We start from the raw sequence: 15,287 nt of genomic DNA on the forward strand, positions 1-15,287 counted from the left end.
TGGTACCTCAAAACACAAGCTAACTTTATAAACTTTTCTGTTTGGCTTTTGTGATGGAGACTGCAGAGCTTAAGGAGGAATAAGGCACTGATATCATGAATGGACTAATTCAATCTGGGAGTGTCTTTGAAAAGGGGACAACAACTAGTTTCAAGACCATGTTGCATATATTTGCCAGGTAGTGAAACTGAGATGGTAGCATTTCAAGTGTTTCAGTGGATTGAATCCAATATAGATGTTCATGAAAATTGTCTGACTGCAATGCTGTAGTGGATAGGAAAGGCAGAAGTTTTCTTAAGGGCTTGTACTTCAGATATGAAAACTATTATGGTGCTTGATGTGAATATGGAAGGGTCAATAGTTCAATGGAAAACAGTGCAATATAGGGTCACAAGAGAATGGACAGGACATGAAGCAAAATAGAACTTGTAGAGAAAGCTGCTCAGGGGGAATTGGGATTATAGGTACTGGGAAGTTTAGGAAACAGTTGCAGCAGCTGCTTTTAATCTGAGTTATGAGGAAGGTCCTCACATTTGATTTTGGAGCTATAGCAGGAAGAGTGTTTAAGGAAATAGTCAACAAGCAAGTAAAGAAGTCGAGACATTTGGCATTCTTGGGGCAACCAGCAGCAGTGAATGGCTTTGGCAGAAAAAGAAGTTTGCTGGGAAGTGCTTGTTCAGCCAGATCTGATGGTAAATAATTAGGATGACCTGATGTAGATCATTAAAATGATTTTTAAAAAGTTGATCAATTGCTTACAGAGAAAATGTTTCAATATGGAGGAAAACATAACTAGAAACCATTATTATAGGAGAGTCATCAAGAAATCACTTGGGGAATTTAGGAAAATCTGTGTGTAGTGTGAATATAACCTTTGTACCAGCTAGGCAATGGCTGAAGTGAATAGCATAGATGCATTTTAAGGGGGGGGGGGCTAAACAAGTATGAGAAAGATGGAAATAGAGCATTACAATAAAACTTCTAGGTAAGGAAACTTGGAAGGAGGCATTAGTAAAACCTGAAGGTTGTTACATATATTTTTTTCTTTTTAACAAATCCTTTTCCATGTCCTTAAATTGATATTGGAAACGAAACAAACAGAGCAGTTTAAAAAAATTTTAATCTGTTGTGTCATTTGGTTTTCAATATTTGTACATTTCCGTCATATGGTAGGTTAATTGGTCGTTGTAAATTGTCCAGTGACTAGACTAAAATTAAATTGAAAGTTGCTGGGTGACACGGCTCGAAGGACCAGGAGGGCCTATTCTGCGCTGTATCTCAATAATTAAAGCAGCTGTGTAGAGGATGTGCTCAGGTTTGTACCCCTTGTGCTTGAGGCAATGATACGGCAAAAGGGAATAGTTTTTTATTGCGGAAATCAAAAAATTCAATACAGTATTTTTGAGGATTAGAATGGCCGCAGGATTGTAGAGATTATCTTGAACATGGGTACATTGATGTGAACGGAAAGTTTAGAGCAAAGTGTATAAATTAATATAGAGAAAAGTGAACTGCATTGTAGTTTGAAATCAGCAAGTATTTGTTTAATGCAGCAGGTAATGGATCTCCAGAGGAAAATTTAACCTGGAGTAGTGTATAAAGAGTTTCAGGTAACTAAAGGTGGGACTGGAAGAATAAGCAGGATATGAACATAAGAAATAGAAATGTGAGTAGGCTACTTGGCCCTAATACTTGCTCCATTATTCAATCAGATTGTGACAGATCTTTTACTTCAGTAAACCATACACCTTAATTGCCTTGATACCTTCTGCATAAATGATCATTAGAAATTATTAATAGTATGATCTTTCATTGATCCCGCTGCTCACAGCCCTACAGCCTCTTCTAATTTATCCTTCTGGTCTAATCCAATCCTCTGCACATGCCAGTCTGACTCTCAATGCCAAATATCTTAGTGTTCAATAACCATTTTATTGAAAGCCTTCAGATAGATAAATGACTTGATTATGCTGGTTAATGGAAGGGAATGCCTGTTGGATATTATAAAACATATTAGAACATAGGCCTTGTGGATATTGTAAAATACATTAGAACGTGCAACTGGACAATACAGGAACAGACCCTGTGGCCCACAATGTCTGTGCCGAGTGTGGTGCCAAATTAGATTCATCACTTTAACCTGTTCTTGTCCTTCTGTTCTCTACATATTCAAGCGCCTATATAAAAGCCAATTGAACACCACATTAAAAGGTACAAACTGTGTTGCCTAATACTTTAATAAGAAAATTACTTTCGTCTCTGAGTTGTTTTACAATAGAACCTTTATCCAACTTCTCTTTAGTCTCCTATAATAGCTGTAGCCTTGTCCTGCAGGCATAGAAGTGTTTTTTTGTAAAGCTGCCTTACTATTATATTTTTGATGCAGAAGGGATCTTGCAATGCATATCTGGATCAGCTGGAAAGTCTGCTAGCAAAAGGTCGCCCCATCCCAGTACGGCTTGATCCCCTTCCTCAAGTGGAGTCCCAAGTAACTGCTGCTCGTGCCTGGAGAGAACGAACTGCTAGAACCTTCTTGAAGAAGAACTCTACCTACACATTATTGCAGGTAAAACTTGGAAAACAATCTTCATCATCTTGGATCTGCCTGGATTAGAGAGCATGTCTTGTGAGGAGTGAAGGAGGATGAGAGGCTTATAAAATGGTAAGAAGCATAAATTGAGTAGACACCCAGAAACTTTCTCCCAGGGTTCAAATGGCTGATATGAGAGCATAATTTTAATGTGATTGGAGGAAAGCATAGAGGGAAATCAGACAGTGGTGAATGCATGGAGCATGCTGCCAGAGCTGGTAGTAGACACAGATATGTTAGGAACATTTATGAAACTCTTAATATAGTCACATAGATAGAAAGATGGAGGGTTATGTAGGAGGAAGGAGTTAGATTGATCGTAGAATTTGGCATGACACTGTTGGCTAAAGAGCTGTAGTGTTCTGTATTCTTCCCTGCACCCAGGAATTATGACTTTAAGCACATTTGTAGAAGCTTGTAAATGAGATGTACATAATCAATGGACTGAAGATCAAAATTGTCCTACTTGGCATTCTCAATTTAAGTTGCAGATGGAAGGACTCAGCATTTATAGACAAGGTTGCAGATGGGAGTGGAAGTCAGGGTGAGTCACCAGAAGAGTGGAGAGATCAGAGTGGGAACATCAGGAAGCTGGGAAGAGTATTGGGATAATTGGTGTGGAGATTGGAGAGAGTATCTTTGGGCAACTGATTGGCAGTGGAAAGGGAAGAACTTGTTGGGTGGGTGATTAATGGGATGAGTTGGAGGGTGAAGATATTGTCAACGTACTGGTGTAGGATCAGCAATGACAGAATATTAAGAGTGCATGGGCTTGCTCAGCTGGTGATGCAGGCCCAAACTCATCAGTTAAGATGTGATTTGGTTTACAAAGCCCTTTGTATAAAAGTTCCATTTGATGGTAGCCTCTATGCACTAATAGATCAGAGCCTGACAAGTACACAAAGTCCAGCCCATCAGACCTTTTCACTGACCTATTAATGGTCTTCCATATACAAAACCTTAGATATCCCGTTGTCACTGATAGGAAAGGAAGACCGAGTTAGGGTGTGCTTTTAGTTTATCAGTGACCCATGCATTTAGAAAGAAAACTGGAGATTGGTAGAGTTGCACTTGGGAGGCTAGTTAGGTTGTGTGTGCTTGCCCAATCATGGGGTAGGGAACATCAGGGAAATTGGATGTACTAAATCCGAACAGTAGAATTTGTGCGCAAGGCTGATGACTTTGAAATTGGTGCACCAGTGAAAATTTTAGTTGAACAATAACATGCATGGAGACTGTAGATTGAATCCTGGCTTAATTGAAAATTAATAGTCTGAGAAAATCATTGGTGAAGTTAAAGTCCAAGGCTGCATGTGTGACCATCATTCAACTAAGATCTTCATGGTTAAAACTTCAGAACATGAGAGGTGGAAGTTTATGATGAGGAACACAAAAGTTGACAGTTATGGTTCCAATTTGTAGGCTTTCTGGTTTGAGATTTGTAATGACATTTCTTTTGGTTTGGCGCAGGTGGAAATACAAGTTTTATTCAGTATAGCAGAATGGCCTTGCTCAAGCAGATGTGAGAAAGTTCTGAGTCATTGGTGACTTGATGTAAATCAGATAGGCAAGCAGTGATGAAAGTTGTTCAGACAGATGTAGGAGTTGATGTATGTGGCAAGATAGGAAGTTGAAAGTGAGGGAATGGAGTGACAAAGTAAGAGGCTTGAATATTCACAGCCTGCAAAGCTTAGAGCTTAAAGGGAATGTAGTGATAATGTTGCCATGAAAAAAACTGTAGATGTAAGATAAGTTGTAAGAAATAACAAGTCAACACTTCATGATAGATTTTTCTTGGGGACCACAATAGGAATTTGTTACAACTTTATTAATGCATTCTAAATGCTTGCTTATTGAGATAGATTTTCTGGTAATTGTGGTTGGATTACATTGTTTTGGTTAATTTTTAATGTTATAAATTCCTCCAGTGAGGGAATGAAGTGATAAGGTACAAGACTTAAGTATTTACAGGCTGCAAAGCTTGGAGAGCTTAAAGGGAATGTAGTGATAATGTTACAATGAAAAAAGTTGTAGGTGTAAGATGTTTTGTAAGGGAAATTTGTGTTTAAGTTTTGATGCATTTTCAACTGCTCAGCTGATCCTTTAACAATTCTCTTAAAGGCAGTTACTTTTCTGCTTCTGTAAGTTACCAAATATCTTCGCTGTTCTGCCTTTGAACAGAAATCAGAGAAAGGTGTAGAGCAGACATGGAAGCAGAGCTTGCCTCCTATGAAGTGATTTGGATAGTCCACTTCAGCTGTGAGATTTACAGGAAGCTGCCTGCCACACCTCCAACAATGCCCTTGGGTCAGCTGCAGGGTCATCAGCCAGGGACCACCATTCATTGATGTTTCATTGGTACATCTGGTGGCAGAGCAGCGTCAGGGATGTCTCCCTGCCACCCCTGTAGCTTTCAGTGGAGTTAGTCGGTCCCCCAATTTGTGTCCTTCCTCCTTAGCCACAGCCAAAATTTACCCTTTCCTGCCTCTTCAGTCAATTCTGTGGTGGCCCTCATGAGCATCGCTCCAATCGCTGCCATATCACGGAGTAACCCTGTCGTTGGAGTGCCAATGAAGCCTCGGCATCCTACTTACACAGGGTAGATGATGGTCCTCCAGCCTGCTTCCTTACACTTAGCTTCCAGGTCTGAGTACTTAAGCCTCGTCAGTTCATGGGCAGCCTCCACTCCTTCCTCCCATGGGATGGTTAACTCAATGAGGACGATTGTTTTGGTGGCCATGGACCACAGTTCTATGTCTGGGCAGAGAGATGTGGTAGTGAATTCTATGGGAAACTGTAGCTGTCTGCTGAGTTCTGCATTCATGTTCCACTCCTTGCCTATGGAGAGGAGTCCTGAAGGAGCAGGTGAATTTAGTGCGCTTCCCAGCCTTAAATGGAATAAGTTGCCGTCCCACTGGGGAAAGGCTGCTTCTCACATCCTGCCTACAGGTCTCTAGAAATCTATCAGCTTCTTTAGGACCCGGTTATGCCACTATTTGTAGTCTTGCATTTTGCCAGGATGTGTTGGAGGTTTTGGGGGCAAGGCCAGGTTTCATAGGTTGCCCTGATGAGGAAGCTGAGTCTAGCTTGTAGGACCTTCCACAAGTCAGACCAGTTGAATGACTTGTTGATGGTACCTTCCCATGTTGTCCATCTTCACTGGTGGCCCTGTGCCATGGCTTTCACCCTGTAGTGCTCTTGCTCTGTCATTATCACCTGCATTACCATGGCTTTCCTCTCTTTCTGTGAGGCCTCAGACCAGAATCATTCTGCCTTCCCCCAGTCAAGTCGTGCATTTTCAGCTTGGACTCTGCTGACAACCTCCTGGTGTTGCAGCCTGCTGATGGCCTGGTCTACTTCAGCTTGTGCTCTCCATTTATGGCAGGTATGGATTGGGGCATTGGCACTCCTCGCCAGCAGGCTGTGGACTCCTTCAGCTCAATGGCTATGGTTTTCTGCTGCTTGTACCCCAGCCTAATGGATCTCAATGGCAGTTGCAACATGTTCTTTCCAAAGAGGCTGGTAACCAAGAAACACTGAGGTAGCCCCAGGCATTTCCAGATGTGTGTGGGCTATCCTATCCATCCTATTTGTTGTTGAAGGAATTTTACACTTTCAGGGGCCATATCACCCTTTGGTACAGTGTGAACTAGTAACATCACACTTTATACTTTTGAGTAGTTGCCTTTGGTCAACCCTGGCCAGTGCCTCTGTAAGCTGATTCTGTGCTACTTTTCCCATCTGCCTATCAGAGAGCTCTGCGGCATACTGCCTCCCAAGGCTTTGGATGGACTGTCAGGCCAACAATGGGATTTCCTTATCTCCTACAACAAAGGTGATGTTGTCGTTTTTGACTCATTTCAAAAGCATCTGCTTTGTGGCTTGATCTTCATCCAGCCTCTTCAGTAGCTGCTTTGTGTATGCAGCCACCTGAAGAATGCTTGTGGCATCCATGTGTAGCTTCTCAGTAGAGGAAGCTTCTGTCCTGATTCTAGCTTTATCCCATGAACCACATGCTCCAATAAGGATGATCTCGAAGGCTGCCACAAACAGGATGGCAGAGATGGAATGCCCCATTGTAATGCCTACTTCGAGCTGCTGCCACCCTGTTGTAAAGTCTTAAAAAGAAACCCATCTGGAGGTCACTGAAGTAATTGGAAACCAGGCCTGTAATGCAGTTGGGAACGTAAAAATTCCCATTGCAAAGTTGATGAGCAAATGAGGTACTTGAGGGCCCTTGTGTGCTTTCTAAAGCTCGGTGATTAGAAGGAGAAAGGATGGTGCAGGCAAAACATGAATGAATATAAAAGGGAAAACAGAATCATTAACTACAGTTGTTGTTTGAAAGGAGAAAGCTAAGAATCAGGTCTGAAATTGAACTTGTACTTTGTCTCAAAGGCTATGAAGTACACAATTTAAAAGATGAGGCATTTGTTTCCTATAGGGTGAACTTCACTTTTATCACCCCATAAAACGTTCCAGAGATCTGAGTGGGAGTGAAATAGATTTAAAATAATGGGTATCTGGAAACTTGTGCTTTCAGACCAAACAAAATATTCTTGGTGTGGTGTGAATCCATTGTATGTGGAGAGTTCTGGGGAGGAAGGGGAACCCTCCTCTGTAACAGCAGGTAGATGGAGAAGGGGTGAGTGCAGATATGTGAAGGTCACATGTTATCTACTCTATTGTGGATGGATGCAGAGTAACAGTTTCAAAATGCTGGCCCAGTCCTGATAAAGGGCCTCACCCTGAAACATTGATTGTTTATTCCTTTCCATTGATTCTGTCTGACCTGCTGAATATCCAGTATCTGCAGAAGCCAGTGTGTTTAGGCATGCTGTAAGTTCTGATAGGGAAGTTGCCATCTTTGCGCCCCATGTGATGGTGACATAGAAACTGGGTGAATGGAATCCAGTTCCTATGGGATGTGGTTATGTAGTTGGATGAACTGTGGAGTAATTTTACTATGCTCTCCTATATAAAGGAAGATAGGTAGTTTAGTATTAGCATTGTGCTCAGATAAGTGGGATGTTGTAATTTACACTTTGAAGCAAGAACTGAAGTCGGTACCCATAGACTGATCAATGTACTGGAAAAGATGTGGAGGAAGGTATCAGAGAGGATATGGTATAAAGAATATTCTGTATATTTCACAAAAATAGCATATAGATTATCATGGCAACACCTTGGAGGGAGTAGAGTTACTGTTCACTTGACAGGCAGGAAATGGTGGGAACTAATTGAGGGGACCTCTGTTCTTGGAAGAAGGAGGGGTTAATGCATTGGAGGAGCATGTTGTTGAAATGCACTGGATGTCAATGCTGACAAAAAAAGGATGAGACAGCCTTAAAAAACCACTTTAATAGTTTCCACTTTCCTTGCCCTGTGCAAATAATCAACTCTCTGTGCTCTTCCTGGCTTAATTTAACTGCACTTTCGAGACAACAGAATGTAAGCCTGATTTGTAAAGATCAGATTAGTCAAAAGGATTCAGGAAGCATTTGGCAGATAAGTAAGCTATGGTTATAGTAGAATTAATAATGGAAATATATGTAAATATTTTTAAAAATCAATCTTATGATGGAACAACAAATTGGAATTAATTTTTTTTCATCTCAGAATATGATTGCTAATCCACTTTAGGTGCTGAGTCCCAGGACAAATATCGGAATATACAGTAGTGGGAAGAATAAACGGAAAAAAATGAAAGCATTAGTGAAAGACAGAGAGCTAGATTTGGAAAGCATAAGTGACTTGGAAGAGGTGACTGAACAATCCAGTGATCCAAATGCAGTTGTAAGTATTGAGCATCTTGGTTTTCTGAACTTCCAGCCTTCATTGGAATAATTGTATATTTAAAATAATTAAATTGTTTCAAATAATTAATATCTTGTAAGTAACCAGGCTTTTTAGTGGAATGAGAAATGACATTCAACTTGACAAGCCCCGACTGTTCACGCACGCATGCACAAGCTTCACCTCAGTCCAATCCAGTAGCACTGAAGAAGCTCATCACCACCAGTATAAGGCAGCCACATTTGTGACTTCACTATCGACCACTTTAAGCAGTTATTCCCTCCACCAATCTGCTGCTTCAAATGTTAACAAAATGCTCCATAATTACTTAGGCCGACAATGCCTCTCAAACTCACAATCTCTAATCAAGGAGGACTGAGCATTGGTCATATGGAACACTGTGTCATATTTCTTTCCAAGTCACTCATCATCCTGACTTGGAAATATATCCTTCATCCTACATTGTTGGTGGGTGTAAATCCTGGAAACCTTTGCCCAACAACATTAAGAGAATGTTTTCACCTGAATGACTGCATTGGTTCAAGTAAGTGGCTCATTGCCTTCTCAAGAGCGATTTGAAGTGAGCAACATGTTCTGGCTATGTTAATGATGCTGATGTCCTAAAAATAATTTGAAAGCATAGCTGATAACTTTTTTTTTTTACCTGACCTAATAACAATCGCGCTTCTTGTAGACAGTATCTATTTTCACAACCATCAGTTTTGGTTTCTACAATTCATTCTGATTACCAATTTTCCATTGTGTTCAACAGACTGGAAGAATTTTGGAATGAGTTATTCAGTAAAAGGAAACCAAAAAGTAAAAAGAAAAATTGAAGATGTTTTAAGATGAGTATCATTCAATGGAATGATTAATGTACAGTGAAGCAGCTGCTTCCTTTACTGTCACACTTCAGCTGCAGTTTATTCTGGTTCTCCACTGTCTCCAGAAACTCAAAATGTAGAATAGTTTGAAGTGAAAATAAATGTTTTAATTCAGTATTTATCCTGGATACCTTTAAGTGGAACAGTAGTTTCACATTATAATGAAATTACATGGAGGTAGATCCATTCAGTCCACACACTGTCCAGCTGCTGTATTTTTCAGTGTATCATCTTGATGCAAATGGTGTATCTCATCAGTGCAGTCATTTTAGCCCTATATAGTTGAAAAAGACTGAGATCATTATGTACGAAGTAGAATTGAAATTGCCTGTACTCATGGAAGAAGATTTGACATCTGAGTTTTTAAAATTGGTAATACTACCAAGTTCAAGTTCATACTCAGCAGGCTGTTAACATACTCAATGAAAACATTATGATAAGATGTTCACTTGGCTCATTGTGAACTGCCAAAAGAAAATTACAGTTGACTAAAATATTTAAAATTGCTTAACTACTAGATAAAACATAACTCCCATTTATACACAATAAATCATTGGACTAGTGAATGTAACAGCTCAATGTTATTTGCTGTTTTTGAAGGTATTGTGCAACTGCAATTTACTGTAATTGATGTTTTATTGAGGGTTGGTGTGGTCTTCATGAGCACACTGATCATTCCACATTGATACCCTATTGAGATTTAAATGTCATTCATTGTTTTTGTCCCAAGCATTACTGTTTTGATTTGCAATTTAAGTGACGTATAATTAAATAGTGTTAATTTATCCTCAGATTGCAAGCTTTCGAGTAATGGAACAGAAAGAATGTGAAGCCATGCATTCTTTGAGGGCAGCAAATTTAGCTAAAATGACATTGGTGGACCGTATTGAAGAGGTGAAGTTCTGTGTATGTCGGAAGATAGCCAGTGGGTTTATGCTTCAGTGTGAACTTTGTAAAGACTGGTTTCACAGCACTTGCGTTACACTTCCAAAAACTGGCACACAGAAGAAAGGACTAGGTTGGCAAACTAAGGAGGTGAAGTTCTTGTGTCCATTGTGCATGCGATCCCGACGACCAAGACTTGAGACCATCTTGTCGCTCCTTGTTTCCCTTCAGAAGCTTTCAGTTCGTTTGCCAGAAGGAGATGCCTTGCAATGCCTGACAGAGAGAGCAATGAGTTGGCAAGACCGAGCTAGACAAGCCCTAGCTACAGAGGAACTGTCTTCTGCACTTGCCAAGTTGTCTGTACTAAGCCAACGCATGGTGGAGCAGGCAGCTAGGGAAAAGACAGAGAAGATTATTAGTGCTGAATTACAAAAGGCAGCAGCTAATCCAGATTTACAGGTAAGACCATCATCAAAAGCATCTGAAGAGTTGTGCGTTGAGAATAACTACAATAGTGGAAAACTAATCTTAAAAGGAGGAGAGAATGACATATTCAAGGTCCCAGGCCCCAACTTTCCTGCACATAATGTCCAAATCTATTATTATTATATATTGAAAGGTTAGCTTGTATACCAAGAAGTAGAATTGTTCATATTTATCTCAGCAATTCACACTGGTTACATCATGTCACTAGAAAATATTCATGACTTTTATAGAGGTATTAACTGTAGCTGTTGAGGTCTGAATTGATAATCAGTGTTCTGACAAAGGGTTGTTGCCCTGAAGCATTAAGTGATTGCCTCTGCATGATTGCTGCATGACCTCCTCAGTATTTCTAGCACCTCGTGTTGTTATTTTGGATATCCAGCATCTGCAGCTTTTTTGCTTTTCAATTGAGGAAAAAATGGTCAATATATTAAGTAACACTGTGTCTTCAAAGGATAAGGCACCAGCAACTTCAGAAAGTAGTAAAGAACAGCTGATCTTGAGATGTGCAGCTGAAAGATTTGCATGCTGATAGATTAATTAGCCACATAGTTACCCATAATGTATGGGTGAGTGGTAAAATCTGGAGATGATTGGGAATGAATGGGAATAAAGCAAGATCAATGTAATTGGGTGTTTGATGAGCAGCATGGGTGGTGGCTGAAAGCTAAGTTTCTGACTATCAATGAACTCTTCTCCCATAATACCTTCAGTGATATTTTCTAATCTTTGAGGAGCCTGCTCAGTGAACTGCACTGCACCGTAGCTGGTGCACCTTGCTGTTCTGCTGGAGGAGAGAGTGAGTATTTTGTGTGATGGATGCCAGTCCAGTCAGCTACTTTGCTTTTGTTGTTGCCATGTTTCCTGAAAGTTGTTGGAATCATGCTCATTCATGCAAACAAAGGGTGTTCCATTGCAATCTATATTTTTCCTCAAGATATTCTTCACAAGATTTGTCTCCCTACGAATAAAAAAAATGATTTCCTCATTTCAAAGACCAACTAGATCTCTGTTAAGGGGAAAATTTCTGCTTCAGCCAGCCAGCTTCAGCCAGAATTTTATATGTTTCAATGAGACCTAAAGCCTAAATACGGGCTTAATCAATTTCTGCATGTATGATCTTCCTGCCTTCCCAGAATCAGCCTGATGAACATTTGTTATATTACCTCTGTGACAAGTGTATCTTTTGGGTAAGGAGAACACCTGCACACAGCTCTCCAGGAGTTGTTTCATCAAGGCTCTGTATAATGGTTATAAGACTTTTACTCAAAACACCTCCCTGTGAAAGCTAATTTGCTTTTTGCTTTAACTGCACGTTAACCCTCTGCTTCCTGGCTTTGGTAGAGTTGGAAATATTTTACCCCGTGCTGAGCTTCATGTATCATTGCTTGCCTTCATGCATCATGTTCTTTCATCTTATGTTGCCTGCTACAAACCCTGCTTCATCATACCTATAGAATCTCTTGATTATATGGTTCAGTGCCATTTCCAATTGTCCTCCAACCTCCATCCTTCATAAACTTCAACTAGTTCAACTTTGCTGGCTGAACCACACTGGCTCCCATCAGGCATACTTCCAACTTAAAATTACTTTCCTAGTATTCACATCCTTCCATCGGTCCTCCAGCCAACCCTACAACACGACATCACTCTCTCATGTTCAGTTATACTACCTCTCTGTTGGCAGCTGTGTGCATGGAAGTATTTCAATTGTTACTTTCATTGTTCCTTTGAGACATTCCCAGAGTCTGTCTCTGAGCAAATTCCTTCACATCAGTCCAAAGTTGCTATTTCAATCACTGTTAAATCTCATCTGGTTAGTGATATTTTGAAGTACTTTGGAATATTTTACTCTGTTAAAAGGCATATACAAATCAAGTTGGTTACTTTGCAGGGAAGTATCTGATGGTAGAGGCAGTCCAAATTTTCTCTGTAAAGTGATATTTGATTAAACTGTTGAATTTAATCTCTTCACAGGAACATTTACAGAGTGTTCAGCAGTCTGCCTTCAGCAGGGCCATGGGGAATCTGGCATCCTCACCCAGAAAATCTCTTGATTTAGATGAGGAGGAAACAGATTCTGATGATGATGTCAGGGAAGCATATTGCTATGAGAAAAAAGTGAGTAATTTTTATGTAGATCTTCTCTTCAGAGAGATTCGTCTTAAGTCTAAAATATTTCTCCTGGGTGAATTTGTACATTGTTCACTTATTATACATTTTCAATCTCTACTACATTACTGACTGCTTTCATTCACGCTGTTCTTCCTGAGAATAACAGGTAATCCGTATTACTTCCATTTAGTTTTATTGTAACTTCTAAAGGGATGAGGGTGGAATGGTTACAAAGAGTATTGAATGATAAAGAGATTTGAATGATTGAGTGATCAATGGAGATCTGCAAAGATAATTTGAAGACAATCTGGACTTGACCATAAGAAGGGTAACTGATGCTGGGGCTCCATGGATGACTCAAGATAATACACTGGGTGAAGAACTCTTTGATAGTGTTCTCCTGAAGACATATTAATCAATATATAACAATCCCTAGGAGTGTACAATTCAGGACTGGAGCTTTGGAATGGAACTCTTTGGTGGGAGAAGTAGCAGTAGGAGAAATTTTGGAGGTTGTAAGCATTTAGCATGGACATAGTTGAGAGTACAGTTACCCAGGAGTCAAAGTTTGCAATTGGGGTCAGGCCATTTTTGATCAGTCGAAGCAAAACTAAATTACAAGCAAGTAATTGTTTGCAGTGAGTGAGGAGAGAACAATATATATGCAGAACAAATGTGTTCTCTATCTAAAAAACATTCCCAGCAGCGAAAACAAAAGGGGGTGAAATTTGAAAGAAAATTAGAGAGGCACAGAATGATGCAGTTATTGGTTCAATATGATAAAGGCTTCATTAATAAAACAAAAGCCTCAGATTTGTTAGTGACCAAGAAAGGTAAAAGGGATTGTGGACGTGGAGAATACTGGAATACTTCCAAGTAGATGCGTTGTCTTCTGTTTTCACAAAATGGGAGGACAGTAATTAAAGCTGAGGAGAAAGTGTGAATAATTGAAATTGATAGTTAACAAATGAATTTTAAGATATCCATCACCTGTAGAAGTAGATAAGTTGGTAGGGCAAGATCTGTCTGCTATAAGAAGCAAGAATGGAAAAAAGAAATCTTTGTATTTAAGTCCTGTTTGGCCACTTTTGGTAGCTAAAGCACCAATACCTTTGTTTAATAAGGGAGAAAGTGATGTTCCAGATAGGTCACACTGGAGGCAGACAAGTTATTGAAAGGAGCGCATGTTCTCATTACCCTGAGGGTAGCAGAGTTAGATAAGGTAGCTTAAAAAAGTATTTACTGACTGAGGCATAGTATGCAAAAGTAAGGATTTGTGTTGGAATTGTATAAGGCGATAGACTTACAGCTGCACTACAAGAAGCATGTGATAGTAAAGAGGTAGATTATGAAGATGTTACTTGGCTGAAGAACGTCAGATGGCATGGGGGGGTTGGGGAGATGTATTAATGTCTGGGGCAGCAGGGTAGGGGATAAGTTTGTAAACAGATATCCAGAGACTTTAGAGCATAAAAGCATGAGGGAACATATAGCAAAAAATAGTGGGAAGGTAGAGGATTGGGAAGCTTTTTAAAAACCAACAGAAGGCAAGTTTTTAAAAAAAAAAAAGCCCTAAGCAGAGAAAAGATGAAATATGGAGGTAAGATAGCTAATAGTTTGAAGGAGGATGCAATTTTTTTTCCCAATGTGTATATTGGACCATTGGGAAATGACGCTGGAGAGGTAGTAAAGGGGGGGGTGGTCAAAGAACTGGTGGACAAACTTGAGTATTTTGTGTTAGTCTTCACCACGAAAGACACTAGCAGAATGCCAGATGTTCAAGAGTGTTGGGGGCAGAAGTGCATGCAGTTGCCATTACTAAGAAGCTGCTGCTGGGGAGCAGAAAGGTCTGAAGGGTAGATAAGTCACCTGGACCAGATACATGACAATCCAGGGTTCTGAAGGAGATAGCTGAAGAGATTGTGGAGACATTAGTATTGACCTTTCAAGAATCACTGGACTCTAGAATGGTTACTGTGGTATGAAAATTTGCAAATGTCATCCCACTCTTTAAAAAGGGAGGGAGGCAGAAGAAAGGAAATTGTAGACCAGTTAGACTGACTTAAGTGGTTGGAAAGATGTTGGAGTGTATTTTTAAGGATGAGGTTTTGGGGTACTTGAGGCACATGATGTAATGGGTCGTAGTCAGCAGGGAAAATCTTGCCTGAGAAATCTGTTGAAATTCTTTGGGGAAATAACAGACAGCATTGTCAAAGGAGAGTCAGTGAATGTTGCTTACATAGATTTTCAGAAGGCATTTGTCAAGGTGTTGCACATGAGGCTGCTTAACAAGATAAGAGCCCATGGTATTACAGGAAAGATACTAGCATACATAGGTGAGTGGCTGACTGGAAGGTGGAGAATGGGAATAAAGGGAACATGTTCTGATTGGTTGCCGGTTACTAGTGGTGTGCCAAAGGGGTTGGTATTGGGACCGCTCCTTTTCATGTTATATGTCAGTGATTTGGATGAAGGGATCGATGGCTTAGTGCCCATGTTTACAGACAATACGAAGGTAGGTGGAGGGGCTA

General features: G+C 40.1%; 1 protein-coding gene across 2 annotated transcripts in view; it reads left to right on the plus strand.

Moving 5' to 3' along the window:
- Nucleotides 1-15,287, plus strand: part of kdm5a (lysine demethylase 5A) — a 172,831-nt gene that overhangs the window by 131,408 nt on the left and 26,136 nt on the right. For both annotated transcript variants that reach the window (XM_072268102.1, XM_072268103.1), the window contains 4 exons: nucleotides 2,387-2,566; nucleotides 8,234-8,386; nucleotides 10,063-10,614; nucleotides 12,619-12,762. In XM_072268102.1, the coding sequence (XP_072124203.1) occupies nucleotides 2,387-2,566; nucleotides 8,234-8,386; nucleotides 10,063-10,614; nucleotides 12,619-12,762 (1,029 nt within the window). The remainder of the gene's footprint in view (nucleotides 1-2,386; nucleotides 2,567-8,233; nucleotides 8,387-10,062; nucleotides 10,615-12,618; nucleotides 12,763-15,287) is intronic.

This window comes from Mobula birostris, chromosome 9 (assembly GCF_030028105.1).
Source record: "Mobula birostris isolate sMobBir1 chromosome 9, sMobBir1.hap1, whole genome shotgun sequence".
NCBI classification, from domain to species: Eukaryota; Metazoa; Chordata; class Chondrichthyes; order Myliobatiformes; family Myliobatidae; genus Mobula; species Mobula birostris.